This window comes from Carya illinoinensis, chromosome 5 (assembly GCF_018687715.1).
Source record: "Carya illinoinensis cultivar Pawnee chromosome 5, C.illinoinensisPawnee_v1, whole genome shotgun sequence".
NCBI classification, from domain to species: Eukaryota; Viridiplantae; Streptophyta; class Magnoliopsida; order Fagales; family Juglandaceae; genus Carya; species Carya illinoinensis.
In genome coordinates, this window is record NC_056756.1 from 12,925,539 (window position 1) to 12,947,057 (window position 21,519).

The following is a 21,519-nucleotide window of genomic DNA, read 5'->3' on the forward strand; positions in this document are numbered from 1 at the left end:
ACAAGGAACAGGGAGTGTGGGGTCAAGTATAGAAAAAAGTCAACATAACAACTAAGCTGTCATTAGCTACCACAACCACTAATGAAAATAATATTAAAATGATGTCGTTTTTTAATTGGTTGGTGGCTGGCTTGGATAGCTTTGAAGGGATTCATCTTAATGATGACTCCTCATTTCTATCCAATTATTGGGATTCAAGTCTCGACCTTTTAATATATGAAGTCAGAGTTGTGTGCTGAGAAGGAAAATAAACGTTTAAATTATGTTTGTTGTGAAAAGCTTGAACCATGAGACAATGATTATAATCTTTGCATTGTTAATCCAGATTTTAACTTTTAAAAGTTTCAAAAGTTTGTTTTTTTTTTTTTAAAAAAAATTAATATCAGTCGTAGAGTATATAAACGTTATATAATTATTTAAAAAAAATAAAATTTATTATTAAAAAATTAATTTTTTTATATGAATCATATATTTATTATTCGATTAATTGTCTAACTAAAATAATAAACTGCACAAAACTTATTTATTTGGAATATTATTAAAAAAAAACTAAAATAAATATATCAGTTATTATAATAAAAATTATAAAGTTAAATAAAAAAAACTATTTATTTTGCTCCGCTATTTGGAAAGAAGAGAGATGAATAAGATCAGCGCGATCCGAACAGAAAGTCTAGGACCAGCTGACTGTGGCTGAATTTTTGGGGGGCTTACGGAGGGGGTAAGTACATTTTGGCAGTTCCGTTACGACGATGTCTTCCCAAATTCCAAAGATTTTGTTGCCCGACTACCGATACAACCAAACCCCAGTTCAAAGCTAAATTTTTTTCCACTTACCCTTTTCCGAGGACACCTGCGCCCCGTGTTTTGTTGTTGGCAATGACGGCTATCAATACGCCTGGGATTGAAATGTCCAACAACAAATGCCACCTGGCATCCACGCAATGGCTCCCTTCCCGAGTATCACCGTTTCACTCCACCGCATATTAATTTATTTATTTTTAATTTATTTATATTTTTTAATATTTTTAAAAAATAAAAAATACATCAATATATTTAAAATCACTTCTTTAATTACTTAGAAATTAAAAAAAAAAAAATTCACTTCTTTAATTAACAAATTAGGAGAGATACTAACTTTTTTCTTCTTAATTACACCTAGGTTCAACGTTGTAAATGTAACTGTAGCTTTGTTTATATAATGAATAATAATGATAAAAGAGTAACTTTACTCTTCATTTATTTTTTAATCATCATCTTATATTAGTATAATATGATAATAGATGATTGAATTTTATTTATTATATTTTATTTATAGATATATTATTTAATATTATATCATTAAATAGTGAAAGAATGACAAAAAATAAAAAGATGATAAGTAAAATTTTTTATAATAAAAAAAATATAGTAACCCAATAAAGTGTATTTATTTATTTTTTTAGCATTTTTTGTTTTAAAAATACATAAAAAATAGAAAAAAACACAACGTATGGTACCCAATTCGCTACGACTCTAGATAGGAGTACCGAGCAGCACTGATTATAATAATATATAGAAGTCTTGTGTAACTTTTTTATTAACAAGTAAATTTTATTGTGAAAAAATGTAAAAAAATATATATATTTATTTTTTTTCAAAAAATTTATAAGTTTTGAACTTATCTTAACGTTACTCTTATATAATATCTCAATTTTATTATATACAGTCATTTTTTGTATATTTTTATACACTTTATTGATATAATTAATTAAAATAATTATTTTATATTAAAAAAATATAATTAATCATATTAATATAATACATTAAAAAAAAAACTATACGTGACAAAAAAATTTTCAATATAATTACGGAAGATGTTAGCTGATTATGTTTTTCTGTGCATACATTTTGCCTTGTGGCTGTAGGAAAGGGAATTAAGTCAAATCCGAAACCATTAACCAGTCAACCTTATGTCGAGCTTTTTGTGACCACGACAGTTAAAAAGTCCTAGATTTGACAAGAAACCATAATCATCTTTTTATCTCTTGAGTTCTAACTCTGATGAATCTAGAACAAATACAAGTCAATTTTCGTGTAAACTAAATATATGAAAAAGGTACATTTTGGATGATCAATCGTTTCATCAGAGTATTGCATTTTAACCCTTCAATTATTTAAATATTCTCTTTTTAACGAGACACATCCGGTGATCAATTTAGAAAATTTCAAGTAAATTATTCAAAGCATTGTTAATAAATTATACATACATAAATGATATTTTTTTATAAATATAAGATGAATTTAAATTTTAACTATTCCATTTACACAAGTCTCTATATTATAATAGTTATTTTTTTATTATATAATAATAAATAAATTTGACTTTAATTATTTAATTCACATCAAATCTTTACATTAGATTATTCATTTATTTATTATATAATAATAAAATAATATTAACCTAAAAACTATTTAATTTTATCATGTGATATTTATTTAGCTCATATAAAAACATAAGTCTGTGTTTTTATTTAGCTTATGAATTAAAGCTAGAAAATAAATGAAATGATATTTGGGATATCTCTATGCGAGATAAGAGAGAACGTGCTAAAAGTAATAATAAAAAAATGTTTGGTTTATCTATAGTATACTTTAAATTTAACTTTTATTTTAGATTTATTATAACAAAAATTAACTTTTTAATGATTTGCCTAATCCAACGTGGGTTGGATTTTATTCCAATAGCTCTTAATATATATATATATATATATATATTTTATGTTTGGCTATTACATTAAGACTGCTCTACTATCTCATAAACCGCAAAACTTCAGATGAATAACTTATATCTTGAAGAAGACATGTTAATATTAATGAATGCTACGATTTTAAATTGTTATTTTATTTTTATTTTATGGTAATGATTATTTCGAGTAACAATCTTATTCCAATTTTCAGTTATATTTTAACAAGATGTTTATTTTATTATGTATTTTATTATTTGGCGATGATTATATATATTTTTTTCTTAGTTATTTAAATCCAACTTGTGAGATTAAGAGGATATATTCAATTTTTATAAAGAAATCCTAATTTAAGAATTTTCTCTCTATTTGCATTTTTCAATGTCAACCTGTAGCTTCTGTTATTTAGCTGATAGTTAAAATAATATATTTATTATGCTTCGTGCTAAATTCATATTCCTCCGTAAAGACAATTAAAGACATACATTCCCTTGTCAAGATTCCGTCAATGTGGAAGAACAAAATTCATTGACGAGCTAGTTTTTAATATTTTATGCATATAACGGGATTTTATTTATTTATTTGAGAAATATAACGTGATTTAATGTGCTGCCAGCCTCGCTGATTAAACCCCTTAGTTCAGCTACATTCTCATAATTAAGAGTTTGCAATTTTCATGTATTGGATTAAGACATGTAATTAGTATTTAAAAATAAAATATGTAGAAAGAGAGTGAGAGGAGAGAGAAAAAATGAATAAAATATGTTTTGAAAAGTGAATAGTAAATTTTCAAATATGTAAATATACTATTCATAGCTATGTAAATATTTGAAGATGCATAATCTAATATAGATGGATTTAGACTCATATTATGCAAATATGATTTTACATATGCATATGCATAAACCAATATAGATGCTTTTAAGGGCAATTCAACTCTTTAATGTTAATAGAGATTCTCTTAAGAGTGTTTGGATTAAAAAACCATCTATCTTATTATTAAAATTTTCTTAAATTTTTCTATAAAATATAATAAATAATTTAATTTTTTCAAATCTCAATTTAATTTTTTTAAATTCTAAAATAATAATAATATTAAAAAATAATATTTTATTTAAATTTTAAATTTAATTATTCATATCAAATTAATATTATCTAAGAATGTTACAAATATTTTTAAATATTATTGGAATCATTATTCATATATTTGTGCAGGTAGCTATAGAGCTCATGGAAATAGTCTACAAAACGACGCCGTAAGTCTCCTTACACATGTATCAGCTCCGAAAACACCTGCAAGGCTGCAATACCAAATGTTTAGGGTTTAGCCGTTCTGCTTCATATCCGACTATATGTGGGCCGCTCTACGATCTCGCTCCGTCCTATTTTCAGCTCAATCTCCATCATCTTCTGCATTCCTCCGACCATGGAAGCAAGGGCTTCTCGGCCTCAACTTCACCACATCCACTTCGTCCTCTACCATTGATAGAGGTCTGTTGGATCTTCAGGAGATCGAGAATGTTCTGACTGACGTTAGAGCAGACAACGTGAAGGTCATACCGGCTCCGAAGCACTGTGACTGGGCCGATTTCATGGTGGTCGCCACCGGTAGGTCTACCTGGCACGTCAAGAATATTGCTCAAGCCCTAATCTATAAGGCAGGTTCGGTTCCTTCTCGTTCTGCTCAGCCTTTTAGTTTCCGTTTGGTTTTCTGGGAATATACGGGAGGAAGATAAAATGAGAAGGATCTTTGAGTTCAGCAGGGGACATTTTTTTTCCCGCTTAGTAGCCAGACGGAATATAATAGCGAAAGTAGTTCAAGCTCTGCTTCGTTTTCGTTGATATGTAATGACTTCAGCTGTTATATTTGATTAAGCAAAGATTGAATTCCCAACTCCCTGTTTACTTTCTGAGAATTTTGAGGAAATTCATGGAGAGGAGAACAGAACACCGAGGCTTTTATCTTTATGCTGTATTAATCATGCAAAAAGAAAAGGGAAATTGGGCAGATAATGATAAGTCTAAGAAGCAAAATATTTTCCACGTTTTTTCTCTCAATGGCTAAGATGGGTGCAAAGTAACGCTGTTTGGTGATTATATATTCCTCCTCGTCTGTCCAAGTTCTTTATTTTAACTTTTTGTGTGATTATGTTATTTTGAATGAACAGGCCAAGCAAAAGCAGAAAGGAGCGGCTCGATTAGTGCTGCCAAGTGTGGAAGGGGAAGAGGGAGGAAAGTGGATTGTAATTGACTCTGGTCAGTGCCGCTCTTTGTAGAATTCCCAATGCAGCTGTTTTCAAAGTGTTTAGAACTTACATTCTGTTATAACTGGTACCATCTTATAATTCTACTTGCAAGATACTGAATAGTCAGGAATAAACTAGCTGTTGATATGCCAACCATTAGTCAATGGTGAATGGTGCTTGCACTTCAAGGGGAATTCAAAATGGTTAATTAGATGTCCTATATATTCGTTTATAATGTCCATATTTTACTATTCACAATGTTTGGATCTAATGACATCGTTTGTTGGTACCATATCTTCATCTAAGCATATCTTCATCTATTTGTGTTCTTTATATTGGCGTTTTGTTTTTTTTTTTGTTCAGGCAAAGTGATTGTTCATGCTCTTGATGAGAAGGCTAGGGAATACTACAATCTGGAGGGTTTGTGGACCACAGACAAATCCCAAAACGACACAGCCCAGGTACTTTGAGTTCTCTTATAAACTTTCTTGCACTTCATTAGCTTATGTTGAATTCTAAAGGGAATATTTAAACGTATATACTGAAAATAAGTCATTAATCATCACTCAGTTTCGGCTGTGGTTAATTTGACTGTAACATCTACAAGTTGAAATTCACATAAGTGCTTCTTCCTAATCTTTGGGCACTGATGCTCTCTGCTCTTTTCTCCAATGCCGTGAGCTGTGTGTTGGGTCCCTTTTGTGTGGAGCCTAGTTTTGTTTGTGGGGGTTAGGTTGATGCCCCAACCCGACCTAACAAGTGTTCGTTACGATTTTTTGGTAGATCTTCAATGAGGATTGGGCCAATAAGCTCAAGCTAGACGTAGGCACATTGCCGAACAACGTAATTTGGTTTTCATTTGAAACAAAACTCTCTACAGCTCCGTGGGCGTAGGCAAATTGTTGAACTATGTATACCTTGTGTTGTGTGTGATTGATTGATTCAACCTTTTTTTTTTTTTTTTTCCTCTCTTATTGTTCCTAACACTATCTAACGCTATGCTGCCACAATGCTCCAGCATGATGATGCATGATAAACACCCTCCCTGCAACCTCACTATGCAGATGGATGTTTGGTGGCAGTGGCTGCATCTATGCTGGCATGGATGCCACATCATCTGTTTGGAGCGGATGAATAGTCATCTGAATTGATTAACATACAGCAGTTAGTAATAAGTTTGACAATGTTACTGGGAGAATAGGAAAAAAAATGATACTGTTATCTGATCTGAGCAGTAATGTTGGATGGGACCTCATCACTGTTATTCAATGCAAAATTTGGAGACCTAAGAAAGGATGGGGATTCTCAGCCATTCAGGAAGGTAATTGGGAGAGGGGCCTGTGGGCCCCCCCTGCTTGAGCTGGTGCCTGGGGGCTCGCATCATCGCATGACCCCTCTCATTTCCCCTGCATGCATTGCAGGATCCCAGGTCCTCTGAGAAAAAGCGCAAATAGTTTCTTTTCCTTAATTTCCTACATGCACAATTAAGCATGTTATATTTGGGTTGGCTCAAGTGGTAAAAGTCTTGGTCTTGGTGGTATGCTCAAGGTTTATCATTCAAATCCTCTATGGTGCAAACAATTTCGAGGGGCCATCTGACTAGGAGATTTTTCCCTTAAATTATCTGAGGTGCAATTGCGGAAAACTCATTGCCAAGGGCTTGTGCACCCCTAAGATTAGTCGGGACACTGTTCTTAGACTGCCGGTGCCAATAAAAAAAGAAGAAGAAAAAGAAGCATGTTATACTAACCAATGCCCAGTACATATAAGCACTAAGGGCCAGTCGCCAATCATAGTGAAAAGGCTTGACAGACGAAGATGATTTTGATTGGTTGTATTTTACTAGGAGTTTTAACCATTTTTGGTTTCAATAGCCCTATGAATTTTTGGTTTTTTAGTCATTAAAAGGTTGCTTCTAATTTTGAGCTTGCCAAACCAGGGTTTGGGCGGGGGAGGGTAAAGGAGAGATATGCCTTTGTTGGCCACCATGAAAGGTTACCTCTTGTTTTAGAAATTGCAAAAGCCCTAATGCAATTCAAGACGTCTGTTAGATAGAAAAGCAGGACAATGGTAGAAACCTGATTAATCCATTGATCATGTACAGTTCAATATCATCCTTGTTCAGCACGAGTGATAGTTCTTCCAAACGGAGAATGAGAAATCATATGGACACTTTTCTCTAGTATTTTTCATTCTTTATTTTTTTCAAAGCAGTATTGGTGTTTTTGCATTCTCTCACTTGTAGATGCAAAATATTTTAGGTGCACGTTTACCCCTGTATGAGCTCATCTTTTTAACGTGTTCAGGATTTGGAAAAAGCTTTCGTGAAGGTTCGTCCCAAGAACAACTCCAAAAAACGACCGCAACAAATTGCATGATGCGTTTGCCCAACTCGACGTTATAGTTTCTATGTCTAAAGCTTCATGTAAACTCCTATTTTCCTATGCAGTAATTTTCGTTTCATTGCCTATCCTAATAAGAAGTGGTAATTAAAATTTTTCTCTATCTTAAAATATTATATATATGAAACTTTGATTCGAATTTAGATCTAAAAATAGTACAAAACCCAACATGATAATGCAGGACATAATCCACAACTGAAGAGTTTGCAAATAATAAGTCTTGCATTACTTGATTCAAGTTGTTTAATTTATTAAATTCTCCAGTTCGAGATCGTACGTAAACAAGAATGCAAGAAACACGACGGAGACAGCTCCATGGCTAGAGTATATTACACTACAGTATAGGATGAACTAAAAAATCTGGGCAATTTATTAAAAAGTGCTATAAAAATATTTTTTAAAGTTTTAAAAAGTTTTTTTTTTTGGTTAAAAATATTAATATTTAATCTGGATTAAATGTGGATTAAATTCGATTATGCATCCAGATATCCAGATTTATAGTCGAGAAAGGAAAAAAATTTCGATATCCGGTTAGCCATCAGAATTATTTCTGGATTAATCCAAATAATCGTCCAGTTTTTATATCAGGATCCAGATTTGATTGCACACCCTTAAAAATTATTACAAAGGATGCGATTTAATTGTTAAGAAAATGTTTTTAAAGGAGTTTGTCTTTTTTTTTTCAAATGTTTGAAAGCATAAAAAAATGTACAAAAAAAATGATGAAAAAAATATAAAGAACCTTATGACAACTCTCGTGCTGTAGCACGACTCTTATAAATTTAACAGAAATGCTATATATTTCGAATTGGTGTTCCGAATAAATATACTGAATCCTCATTTTTTTAACTTAATAATTAAGAAAGTATTTTTAAATAATATTGTGATTTTTTTAAAAATATTTATAATGATTAAAAAAATACATTAAAAATAAAAATAAAAAACTTAAATTCACATTTTGGGAGGTTTATTCGGGAGCACCTTTCATTGACTCTAGAATCACCCTAAATTTAAAGATTATCATTATTACAATAAGTTCATGCACGTGTTTTCGAGACTCTTTGTCGTGACACGGTGCTGTGATGTTTGGAAAGAAAATGAATTTTTATAAGTTTCTAAAGTCAAAACGTCTTTTAAGAATCAGTTTTTTTTATGCACAGTCGTTTCATGTAGATGCTATGCAGTCGCATGCCACATCAGCAGATATTTAAAAAAGAAAAAGAGCAAACTGAAGATAAAAATTGAAGAAAAGCGGATTGTTTTCATTTTGTGGTTTCCTGCTTCTAAGGGTGCGAGAGAAGAATCTCAGCATGGCTGAAGGGACGAACACGGGCTGAAGAAGGAAATGGAAAGTCCGGTGGCGAGCGGGCTGATGACCCAGTTGGTGCGTTCTTGGAGGGTGGCATCATAGGACTATAAGTTCGGATTGAGCATACACACCTCCTTATAGGACCTCAGATCGAGCTTGACTTAGGTATTCTTTTTCATTTTGAGGGTTTGGGATGATGTGCTATTGGCATCAGTCTCCTTGCTACATTTTCTTCCCATCAATTACAGCACAACAATCCATATAACAGGATCGCAGTATCGAACTATCTAAAGATAATTCACTCTAGGATTTAACAAAATTCAGCTAAATCAACAGGTCGATTAGGAGCTTGAGCAATAAGAAAAAACAGCTAAATGCACAAACTTTGGATAAGATTTTGACAACTCGAAACCTTATGCTTCACTTAGCGACACATGCTAGATATAAATGAAAATAATTTCTTATTCCTTTTGAAACTCAGCGATCAAAACGTCAAATTTTCAAGTAAATCTTGATAGCAATCTATTTGAAGACTTTTGGGGGTACATGAACTTAGGGCTGTACATCAAATCGAAAAACCGGCCTTAACCGATGGAGACCAACCGCCGGAGGCCGAAACCGGCGAAGAACCGGTCAACAGTCAAGTTAAATGTATTGGAATCGACGTCGGTCGGTTCGATTCGCGATTTGAACCAGGGAAAACTGCTGAACTGGCCGACGTCTATTATAACCCTTTTTTTTTTTTTTGTTTTTACCGATAAAGAAATGACGCTGTTTCACTTTAATGAGAAACAGTGTCGTTTAAGACCCTTGAATGAGAAAAAATTTTAGTGGAACGGCGCTGTTTGGCTTAAGCCAAACGACGTCATTCCAAAATGGCATTATACGACTTCACCCCCTTCCATCTTCTCCGTCTTCTTCTTTAAGCTTCGGTTTCTTCTGTTTCAAACCTTTGTTGCAAACCCATGACAGAGTTGTAGACGCTGCTCCTCCATCCCAAACGACGCTGATGGCAGACTGAAGACCGCGCTGACGCTAGTTGAGACCGATGGAATCGGTTTTCTCTCCCCTAGTTGATCGGTTTCGGTCGGTTGTAAGGGACGTTCTCCCATGTCGGTGGGGTTTCGGTTTGGCGCTGAAACAGGCGCCGACATATCTGTTTACACCCCTACCTAAACTTAAACCAAGATTACAAAAACTGGACGGTTTTCTCTCACTTCAATCCTACAAGTAGAGCAAACAGTCCCAAAATCGAAGCCAACGATCTTGAACTTGAAGAGCAAAAAAGTAGAGAAAGATGCCCATAAATTAAATCAATGACTTTAAAAAAGAGGACAAAAAATATCAAGAAAAGAACATGTTTTTAGAAAAACAAAATAACAATCACGTTATGGATGCAGAGAAGAAAAACGAAGAGTAGAAGGGAGAGAGGAAGAAAAGTTTGGGGAAACAAATGGAAGTGAGAAATTAAGGGTAGGCCATGTGATCAAAAGTGAAAAGAGTTTCGATTCTCTGAATCTGAACATTCAACCATGCGTGATGGTAGTACAAGAGGGAAATGGAATTTAGGGTTCGGAGAGCGTCTGACGTGAATCAAGAGAGAATTAGAGAGATGAGGGATCTAAGGAGATACAAATTCAAAACAGTGTGGAGAGAGCTAAGCCAAAATGGTGCACTACCAATTTATCCACATCAGACGCCATTTACATGCTGCTTACCCGCATCGACTACACCAAGAGTTTTTCTTCAAGAATATCAAACTCAATACTCGTAATTCTTTTTTTAAATATATATTTAATCAGAACTTACATTATCTTTTAAAAAACAAATCTTGCAAATATTTTTTTGAATGATAGATCCCACCGTTTTTCATAAGGCCATCCCTCTACCAATTTGGATGCTAGAATATTTTGAGAAGGAAAATTCTATACACTATATTATCATTCAAAAATTCTATCCATCATCCGGTTTCCTTTTCCACACACCACACTCCTGACGTGGCCAACTGGTTCGGTCCACACATCATGGTTTATTGAATAAATGTAAAATTGAAATCTCGAGCTCAGTTTCCCCCGCTTTCAGTTTCCCTCTTCAGACCTCTTAGCTTTCCCTGAAAGAACGAAGACGGAGCGAGGCCCCCCGAGGTTGTTGCTTCATTCTCCCCCCATACCCATTACTTCAACTATGGATTATGGAGTCAGGCGAGCAAGGGAAAGACCCAGACGCAGCATTCTTTGTCACCCCGACGCCAACAACCCCAATCCCCTTCAGTCCTGAACCCTAGAAATCACCCCCTTCATTCCCTACATATATTATTTCTCACCCCGACGACAACAACCCCCTTCAGTCCCGAACCCATAGAGATCAGCCCTTATGGTCCCGTCGCCCCCATTCTTTCTCACCCCGACACCAACAATCCCCTTCAGTCCTGAACCCATAGAGATCAGCCCCTACGGTCCCGTCGCCCTCATTCTTTCTCACCCCGACTCCACCAATCCCCTTGAGTCCTGAGAAATAAGCCTCTTCAGTCCCGAACCCTAGATAATCGCCCCTTTAGTCTCGAATCTGTTCTTACTGTCGAACTTGGTGACTCGAAGGCTAACCGAGATGCTGAACCGATTCTTCCTCAAAGGTAGGTTTTTTTTTTTTTTTTTTTTTTATACAATCTGTGTATCTTGGCGTGAATGCATTTCTTCTCACTCAACCCCTTCTCTCACTCTCAGCCGGTCTATCCTTTAGACCCAAGCCGCTGCAAGATTCATCCTGAAAGGTTAGTTTTTTTCAAGTCTAACTCGAATAGTTTTAATCTTTCTTTTGTACTTAGAAATTTAAATTATTGGGTCGTTTATTCACCTTATTGTTTAGAAAGTGTTCTGATATTTATTTGGGTTCTTGTTTTTGTACAATATACGATAAGTTTAAATTGTTGTTGGAAGTGGTTTGGAAATTCTGTGTTTGGTATGAAGATGTTAGTTGCTTATCAATCACAGTTGGTTTGGAAAGTGGTTTATTGAGGTCGTGCCTTATGTGGTAATTTGGGGTTCATATCTTGTAGTAGTTTAAGCTATAGATCTATCCCCGTAGTACAGGGGATGTAAAGAAATCTGAAATGTGAAATGAAGGTGGCTGAACTAGTCTGAGTAAAAAAAGTATTTTTAGCTTTTAGCTATCATAGATAGATTATTCATTATTATTGTATAGTATTTTACTACCTTGATATATATGTTGGTGATATGTCAGTTATTACATTAAAAGTAGCTTTTGGTTTACCCAATCAATGAGGTTGATACCTGATATAGATGAAAAAGTTTCTGCCTTAGTGATATTCTGTGCTTTGGTCTTGCAATTGGGTGCTTATATGAAGTTTGTTCTCCTGCATATACTTGTCAGAAGTAATATCATACGGACATGGGTTTAATTTTACCTCTATAAATTATGTTATGTCTCCTTTTTTGTCTATGGGGGGGGGGGGGGGAATTGAATTTTTGTCCTTTAAAGTTTGAAGGGTGATGGTATCATTGTATACATCATGTGTTAATGGATTAAAGCATCACGATTTTTATTGAAACTTTTTTTAGTACGCACAATAAATTATACTTTGAATGTCGAATAGTGGCAATGGTGGGTATGCTGAATGTCTAACTATTAATTTTGGGGGTTTTTTTTTTTTTTTTTTCCAGTTGGGTTGCCATTATCCACATAACAAGTGCTTGTTAAAATTTTGGGTCTTCGAGCATCCAAGAAAAGAGAGAAGGTATTCCGTATTCGAGCATGCAATAATAGTGGGAACTTGGCATTTGAAGAATATCAGGACCCATTTCTTGTGTCCTACAACTGCATTTTAATGTTTGTCTTGTTTATAAGTAATATATTTGTTTTTCAATTACTGGTTTGTTGATGGATTGCACCTGAGATTAGCCATGATTGAAGTAGTCATACAGGCCTAGAGTTTTGCCACTGTTCTCGCAATTATGGTTTAATGATTTTCACATCTCGAGGGCCATGCATCCAAAGCTTGATAAAATTTTTTATATGCACATACTATTTTGTTTTCCAGCATGCATCCAAAGCTTGCAGACTCTTAAGGTTCTTTATAGAAAGCTTTCTCATGTTGCCCATTAGTAACTGGTATTTACTTAAATCGCTTGGGTCATCATGGATGAGTTATTACTCGACAGAAACTGTAGTAGGTATCTCACATTTTGTTATGCTGTCACTCTTAGCTCATGCACACTCGATTTGTATATAAGTATATCTTATATGTAATAATAATAATATATTACAACTTATTAATAAAAATAATGAAAACTAAAAGTTTGTTAAAAAAAAGGGGGAACAAAAAGACACTGCAGAAAAATAGAGTAATAATAATATATTACACATTCTCTTGAGTGTTAACCATTTCGCTGGAGCCTTAACAATTTCTCTGTAGATCTGATTTTATAATTGCTATATTGAAAATCCTCCAACCAAAGAATGTGTATCCTTGGTCTGAATTGAAGCCCAATGAGTCTTCTTCCACTGTCCAACAAACATTCAAGGCACAATGCTGTATTCTTTTAGAGTTTAGTTCTGATTAAATATTCAGCCTCCTAAGTGAAAACCAAATAAATGCTTATCGCACATTAAAAGACAACGTTGGAATCTTAGTGTTTACATTAGATCATCAATGCTTGCATTTGAACGTAGTAGTTTTGTTAGTCCATGCAAAATAAGTGGACTTAACACATGAAATGGTTGATTAAATAAAATCACCTTTGCTTTAATACTATGATCTTAAATAAAATTAACTCTTCTTTAATACTAAGGGGTAAATAAAATTACCTCTGCTTTAATACTATGATCTAAATCACCACCAAAAAACAGGGCAACAAACTTAAGTGAAAAAGGAAAGAGATAAAATTAAAATTATATATTTATAGCTACTGAGCCTCAGAACAGTTATAAATTACAAAACCATGTGGCATGGAAAAACCACTATTTATGGTTACTGATTTTGATAGTAGCAACGTACTTGCTCTAACTTCACCTACTTGATGACATCTTCACTACTAAACTTTGACATTGGAACTGTAGTTAATTCATTGCCACCTGTGTTCTATATGGCTCTAGCAACTGCAGTTGCCAATTAATTTGGAATTGGCACATACTGCACATATGAACTAGAAGTGCTCTTCACACTTCACTCAAGAGGCTCACGGCTTCAATTGGAACACTCTACAAACCTGACTCTTTGCGTCACACAACCGAGGAGACTCACTCTTCCTCAAAGTTAGGTTTTAACTAGAGTATAGACGCAAACATCTTTGATGGCCTTGGAGTCATGGGCTCCCTTTTGCAGTCCAACAAAATCGGTGAATCAAAGCTAAAGGAAAACCTACCTTCCATGTTAGCTGTATGTGAGCTGACAAAGTATGTTTTCTATTGTCCCTCACCTTCCACAAATATTTAAAAAAAAAAACCTGCTTATATTAAATAATTTTCTCTATGATTTTATAAACTTTCACTGAACATCTCCAACCCAAACATAGTCTGGAAAATGGAGAGTTAGAGAGAGACAAATGCTAGACAAGATAATGATCATTGCCACATACCAAAAAATAGACCTGTACCTTATCAGGACATCAACTGAATTTATACCCGCTATGATGCAAAATTTTAAGGACAGCAACCAGATACTGCAGTGAAGTCGGTAAGGAATACTCACTTCCCACCCATGAAACAATATTAACCTCTTGATGATTGAATTTTACCTGCATTTTGTTGTTAGCATTTTACGCATGCAGCTACAACTGCATTGAACTTCTGGCATTTGTCAATCATCATCTAGATTAACTATGGCATTGAGTCAATCATCATCATGTGTACTGAATGATTTTGAACTTGACTCGCCAAGTTGTTGGTGTGGTTTGAAAGCACCATTAAAGATCTCTCGCACCCACAAAAATCCAAATAGGAAATTCTATGCTTGTCCAAATTATCAGACGGTAATTACTCTCCAACTTTTCCAATCATATTTTTATTGCATGTACAATAAGTTATAGTAATTTGGATCTTGGATTTCTTGAATTGTACACAGGGACAAACAAGATGTCAATTCTTCGTTTGGGAAAATATACTTCAATCAATACTACGTGAGACTGCCAACAAGACAAGAGAGAATGAACTTCGGATGAGGGAGGATGCTGTTTTGTTGTGTGAATATGAAGCCCAAAAAAAAGGGAGAAACTAATAGAGAGAGAGAGAGTATGCTTAAGAATCAAGAAGACGAACTCGGAAGAAGGATGGCAACGAATAGGATTGGACGTATTTTGTTGTGTATGTGTTGGATTGTATCTCTTGTTAGATTTTTGGGTTGATTCTAAATGTGTATCCTAGTCGAGCTTGCCACTACTAAACTTATATGGTTATTGTGAATATATCCTTATATTTTCAGCCTGTAAAATATGTTTTGGAGCTTGGGATATTTTTAGGCATTGGTAAGATTTTAGTGTATGAATTTAATGCATTGACAGGTATGGATACATGGAGCCAAGTAGAAATTCTGAAAAATTTCTTGTCCATTGTCTGGAAAATGGACTTAAAGAAAATGATCACCTCCAAATCCTGTTATTTTGTATTGCTTTTTTGGGTAAATTTTGGCTTTGCTACAGATTGTAGTGGACGGTTATTTGGCATTTTCATATTGATAATGTATTTTGAGCACAACTCTGGGAACCTCACCCAAATCCAGGATGAGTTCCATATCACCCGATACTTGTAATGAAGGCCAAAATATTATATGCATGACATTCACTTCTCTCTTTTGAACCGCATATAAATTCCTGCTGTATTTATAGTCATACTTAAATACGAATATTTTATCCTTTAAATGCATGATGAATATGAAGCCTTTTCCAGTAAGAAAGATTTCGGCTTTTCCAGTATGTGACATTCAGACTTTGGTGAATAAAAAAGCATGCTCAACTGGAAAAGTACAAGACTTTAAAATGTCTAACCAAACATTGCCAACGGGTGATATGGGGAAAAACAGCGTGAATTCCTCAAACGCCTTCCCACATAACTTTCATCCTCAAACAACCAAGGAAAGCAACATGCATGACAAAAATTCTCCTGCGTGTCCAGCAAATTTAAATAAAAAGAAACTGCACCTATCCTTCGGCTGAACAAGAAATATACCATAACTTTAGCATTTGTTAGTTGCTTCATTACAGTTTACTTCCGGCATGCTCCCAGTACGAACTCGGAATGGAGGAAAAACCAACAATTTGTCATTGTTTGTAACCACTAAAGATTATAAATTAAAATCCCACTTCTTTTGAATGAGAAATATTACTACACTGTAATATGGAAAAAACCTGGATTACATCCATGGCAATACCTATTCTTGAAATATCAATATAAAACCTCTCATAAAGTACATGTATATACAAACCAATCATCATAGTCTTTCTTTATTGCCACAATGTGTCGAAGAAATAACAATATCCGTATATATATGAAAGCTCTTCATCATTTGATAACAACGATGATGAAGTAACTAAAGGTTATGATTAGTGGAAGTTCTAAAAACCTGGCAGCACAAAGTATAACTGCAGTTACAATAACCAAAACCTTTATAAAAAAATTTAAACATCATGTCCCCTCCACCCATATACCAACGATGGAAACCTTGCAAGCATCCTCTACAACCTCTCCTATGCAATATACTGAAAATTTCCAACTCTCATCACTGGTTAACAACATGGCATCACAATACCATGGAGGAAACTGGGCAAGCATCCTATACCCAGCAACATGGCAGCACGATATCCCCCAGCTTAAAATATGTACAAAAGCATTTCCAACTTACTGCAGAACCTCATTATATCCAGCAACATGGAAGAGAACCTCTTTAAATTTGAAGGGGTTAAGACCAGAAGGTAATAACAAGGTCAACATAAATGCCATAATATCACCTACCAATATCTAGCAACATCGCATATCAATCAATAAGAAAACCAGCAGAAAATTACACATATATAACAACATGATGCACCACGATATGCACCTATCCATCTAAGTTTATCATGGATACTGCCATAAATATAAGTTAAATCTTAGAAGGGGTAAATTCTCATAATATACTGGAAAAAACTGCATGTGAACCAATAACAACTGACTTTTTATATGATAAAAACCATAGTTACTAATGTGTCATTTCCACAAACTGCTCACAGTAGTACCTATTAAAACCTCACCTTCTTCTCCCTTTCATCACAGAAAAAGAACATTAAAAATCTGGTTTAATAATAATCCGAGTGGGATTTATGGAATCAACTCAACAAAAGCATAAGCAGGAATTTATGGGATTAGCTGTCTGTCACAGTAGAAGTGAAGTTGTTATTGATGTACAATAAAAATAAGAGGCATTCCCTATCATTATATAAATTCCATAAAGTTAATATCCACTTCATATACAAGTCTAGTTACAATACCTATTCTCCACTCCCTATACATATCCATTTACTCAAGGTATTGGGATGTTTATCAAAGGATACTTATCAATATTCACAGGATGCATTTACAAAGGTCACTATACAGTATCCCTTCGCATATTAGGCTGCAGGATGTTGTGTGAAAATACCTCTATTGACAAGACCTGTACAAATTGATGACAGTTGATTCGGATAAAAAAGCCACCCATTTCCAAAAACTGCAATAAATGACCAACAAGTCCAAATTAGCATGCAAAGAAAAAATTAGAACAAGGAACAATAATAGAACAATATGTAGGAAAAACAAAAATCTGGTTTGCAGAAATATTCAAAGCACAGTGGATCCCAATGCAAGCTTCTAGATCCGCGATAAATATAACATATAGTGTCATTGCTATGTTATGTTTCACGTCATATTGGTTGGAGCTTGAGATAATATTCGCTACACTCCCCACAATTCAATGCAAAGGTAGAAGACCAAGATGATGATGCTCATCTCTCCCCCAAAATACAAAACTGCATGTGCACAACCATAAAACTGTTAAAGGCTGGAAAATCTTGTACCCAACACCAAGGGAGTTCCTCGATGTGCCAGAGGAAATTGGATTATATATATGCATAGAAAAGGATAAATTAGCAACTTCCTCTTCTAATTTCCTTACCCACCTAACAAATGCATTCTTGCACAACACAATGCATTTGTTGACAATAAAGCACTAATAGGATGCTAGATGTAATGGAGTAGTAATGGAGCATATGGGGGGAAAAAAAACATATTCTCGCCAACTTCTGGTTACTTTCTCTTGGTTGCAAAATTGGAGAAAACTTACCGAGAAGTACCAACCATGGATACTGCAAACATTTGTGAAACTAGTAACTAAAATTCTGTTAGTGTATATGCTAAAGTCCACGAGGCAAGATTGGCATGGCCTGAAGAATAGCACAATGAAATTAATTAGTATAATATACTGCTTGCTCTTGCATAGAGTATGGGAAATATATACTCTAATGCATACATAATACCTATGCTCAAACCTGATCAGTGGCTGAAGGCGTTACTTGTGTTAGATTACTACACTGGGTTGGGATAACAACCTCGTCAATACCACCTCCAACTTCTTCTGCTAGCTTAGGATCGCCAATTTGTGATTCCTCCACAAATATTCTCCTATAAGTCTAAAATGGAAAATAGAAAATTACACATTAGGAAGAAATGATTGTGTACAAATAGAAATTCCTACACATAAAAATGAGAGATATTTATGCTAAAGTACCTGTTTCTTCTTTCGCTTCCTTCTAGCCTTCTCGACCATTGGGACCATTGTTCGAGTTGGCGGTCTCCCTTTCCCACGAACAACGTGTGGGCTTAATATTTTCTTACCTCTAAGGGCATCGACATTCGATTTCAACCTTGTTGATCCTGACTCAGCCTGTAATCCTACTACCTTATGCTCAAACTCTTCCAACAGATGAAAGAAAGTAGTAACATGCTCATCATTCCATGGTACATGTCTCACAAATCTTAGACATCGTTTAACAATAAGGTCATGCTGCCGTGAATCCATACTGCCCCAACAATCATCATAGCTACTCTTAACCAGCCTGTAAGATCTCTTTATGTATTTCCTCCATCGATCTAAGACATATTTATCTGGCACGTAATGAATGTACTTCAGTTGACAAACTTTAAATGCATGCCTACAGATAATCCCCCTCATTTCAAACAGGGCACAAGTGTATTTAACTTCAAATTCCTCTTCATTCAAGTAAACTATGTATTTCACAATTTTGGTTTGTCCATTGGGGGTGGAAATTTCTTCGAGCACATCGAAAGTGGAAATGCTGCCTTGTGTGCTGACAAGCGAAGGGTTACATAAAAGCATTTCCCAAACCTCGGATTGAACCTTTTTAAATTTAGCATTTGTGTACAATGATTGAAACTGTCTCTCAATTTTGAATGACGAAACACATGGGATCGTTTGGTTACACCACTGGAAATCAGCTGCCGTCTCCGTCTCCACCTTTTTCCTCAAAGCATTGTCATATTGATCGACAAATTCTTTTAACGTCGTGCCGGAATGGACATATCCGTCAAAGAAGGCGTTCATGCTTTCAAACCGCTGGGTAGTGCTCATACTAGCCTAAAATACACCTTTCAAATTAACCGGTACCCAAAAAGACCTCTCTGTGTACAACCCCTTCAACCATGCATTTCCCATTAGGCCATACTTATGAATTAGCTGTTGCCACTTTTGCTCAAATTCATCACAAGTCTGTGTATCATAGACTACATTCTGAATCGCAGCCTTCAACCCTGCGTCGTAATCACAGTGGGATCTCAATTTCTCTGGCAATTTCAGCATTATATGCCAGAGACAGTATCTATGCTTTGTTTGCAGGACTACAATGCCAATGACATTCTTCATTGCGTGGTCTTGGTCTGTTATGATGGCTTGGGATTTGCATCCATTCATGCATTCTAGCCATGCTTCAAACAACCAAACAAATGTACTTGTATCCTTGCTTGAAATCAACCCTGCCCCCAGGAGTATGGACTGTCCATGATGGTTGACACCAACGAAGAGAGCAAACGGCATTTCGTACCTATTTGTTAGGTACGTTGTATCGAAAGTGATAACATCTCCAAAAACCTCGTATGCTGCTCGACTTCGTGCGTTAGCCCAAAACACATTCCTCACTCTAAACTCATCATCCACATCCATGATGGACACAAACCCATCATTCATTTTTTTCATTCTCTTAAAGTAGTCATTCAGTGCTTCACCACCCCCTTTACCCATTCTTAAATATTTAGCTTTGTCGATATAATTCCTACAATCTTTCTCCTGGAACTCCGAATTCTCAAACCCCCCAGCTTCAGTCACAAGTGCTTGAAAATTTTTATTCATTCGAATACCCGTTCTGTCATTCAAATCGAGCATCCTTTAACTGTATGCATCTAAAACTTTGTGAGATCTAAAGAATCTAGATTTCTTTGGGCTAACAGTACTATGGTTGTGAAGCAGCTCAACACTGGTCAACACCCATTCCTCATTCACAAACCGAGCATTTACTTTTGCCTTACAATAGGTTTTTGTCGTTGGTCGGGGCTTAGCTAAATTACTATAGCTAAGATAATACCTTCCCCCACGTGCACAGCCAATCGTCACATATTTGGCATTCCGATCTAGATCTCTCTTTGTACATTTGATAATAACACCAAAACCCTCTTGTTTAGCATATCGTTTGTAATACAGCAAAACCTCTTTATCAGATGGAAATTTCATACTAGCTGTTGGAGGGTCAACTTTATTATCATCATCTGATAGATCATTCATCCCCTCCGCATCTGGCGATATATTTATGTCCGGTTCAGTTTCTGAAAATAAATATAACCAATATTAGCTGAAAACAATATGGCATGGGATGTTAACTCATATGACCAAACGTGTACCTCCAACATTCATTTCACTTGCGCAATGTGGGTAGGGGGTACTTGGTCTGCATGGTGGCATTGTTGAATGCTGTATAATGAAGTGAGCAACCTGCGTCGTATCTTCAGCTCGTCTGAACTCCTCAGGATTACTCAACAGAGGGGATGGCAACAGATGTCCAAAGGTTGGTTTTGTGAAGGGGGTGGCATCGCAACATACTGCAGTTACCCACCCACAGTGTTAATATATCAAACACACGCACGCACAAAAAATAAATAAAGAAGATAATTAAATAAATACAAAAAAATATTAAAGGTGAGATTGAGTGAACTACCTGCGTGGTATGTTCACCTCGGCTGAACTCCTCTGGATTACTCGATGGAGGGGATGGCAACGAAGGGACAAATGGCGGCATTGCGAAGGGGGGTGGCAAAGGAAAATACTGCAGTTACCCACCCTACTGTGTTAGAAATGCTCAATCCCGCGCACAAACCAAAAATTAAAAATACAAACATAATTAATTAAATTCAAAAAAATATTAAAGATGAGATTGAGGTGAACTACCTGCGTGGTATGTTCACCTCAGCTGAACTCCTCCCGATTACTCGACGAAGGGGATGGCAACGAAGGGACAAATGGTGGCATTGCGAAGGGGGGTGGCAAAGGAAAATACTGCATTTACCCACCCCACTATGTTAGAAATGCTCAATCCCACGCACAAACCAAAAATTAAAAATAAAAACATAATTAATTAAATTTAAAAAAATATTAAAGATGAGATTGAGGTGAACTACCTGCGTGATATGTTCACCTCAGCTGAACTCCTCCGGATTACTCGACGGAGGGGATGGCATCATTGGTCCAAAGGGTCGCATTGACACATACTGCACGAACTCGGACTATGTTAGAATAACTCAAACCCACG

At 35.3% G+C, this 21,519-nt stretch overlaps 2 protein-coding genes and 1 long non-coding RNA gene across 4 annotated transcripts; 2 read left to right on the forward strand and 1 right to left on the reverse strand.

The window, feature by feature from the left end:
• Positions 1-3,982: 3,982 nt before the first annotated feature.
• Positions 3,983-7,477, forward strand: LOC122308876 (protein Iojap-related, mitochondrial). Of its 2 annotated transcripts, none has more exons than XM_043122152.1 (4): positions 3,983-4,384; positions 4,895-4,982; positions 5,336-5,433; positions 5,991-7,322. In XM_043122152.1, exons 1-4 carry the CDS (start codon positions 4,079-4,081, stop codon positions 6,003-6,005), a joined length of 507 nt encoding a protein of 168 aa, XP_042978086.1. In that variant the 5' UTR covers positions 3,983-4,078; the 3' UTR covers positions 6,006-7,322. The 2 variants fall into 2 exon arrangements, with proteins under 2 accessions (XP_042978086.1, XP_042978085.1); XM_043122151.1 differs by having other exon boundaries at positions 3,986-4,384; positions 7,279-7,477.
• A 3,134-nt stretch (positions 7,478-10,611) lies between these two features.
• On the forward strand, positions 10,612-15,184 carry LOC122311677. Its single transcript, XR_006242841.1, has 3 exons — positions 10,612-11,315; positions 11,407-11,453; positions 14,763-15,184. It is a non-coding gene; the product is annotated as an uncharacterized LOC122311677 (long non-coding RNA).
• A 4,117-nt stretch (positions 15,185-19,301) lies between these two features.
• Positions 19,302-21,009, reverse strand: LOC122310093 (protein FAR-RED IMPAIRED RESPONSE 1-like). The gene is made up of 4 exons (XM_043123979.1): positions 20,946-21,009; positions 20,615-20,812; positions 20,302-20,539; positions 19,302-20,082 (listed from the first exon to the last, which is right to left on the reverse strand). Exons 1-4 carry the CDS (start codon positions 21,007-21,009, stop codon positions 19,302-19,304), a joined length of 1,281 nt encoding a protein of 426 aa, XP_042979913.1.
• Between the last annotated feature and the right edge of the window lie 510 nt (positions 21,010-21,519).

Coding starts and splice junctions, on each gene's coding strand:
- LOC122310093 (XM_043123979.1), bottom strand. CDS start 21,009: ATGCCGCCATTTGTCCCTTCGTTGCCATCCCCTCCATCGAGTAATCCA. Junction 20,813..20,945: donor TCCAGAGGAGTTCAGCCGAG/GTGAACATACCA, acceptor GGGTAACTGCAG/TATGTTGCGATGCCACCCCC. Junction 20,540..20,614: donor AAGTGAAATGAATGTTGGAG/GTACACGTTTGG, acceptor ATTTATTTTCAG/AAACTGAACCGGACATAAAT.
- LOC122308876 (XM_043122151.1), top strand. CDS start 4,079: ATGTGGGCCGCTCTACGATCTCGCTCCGTCCTATTTTCAGCTCAATCT. Junction 4,385..4,894: donor CTCAAGCCCTAATCTATAAG/GCAGGTTCGGTT, acceptor TTGAATGAACAG/GCCAAGCAAAAGCAGAAAGG. Junction 5,434..7,278: donor CCCAAAACGACACAGCCCAG/GTACTTTGAGTT, acceptor TAACGTGTTCAG/GATTTGGAAAAAGCTTTCGT.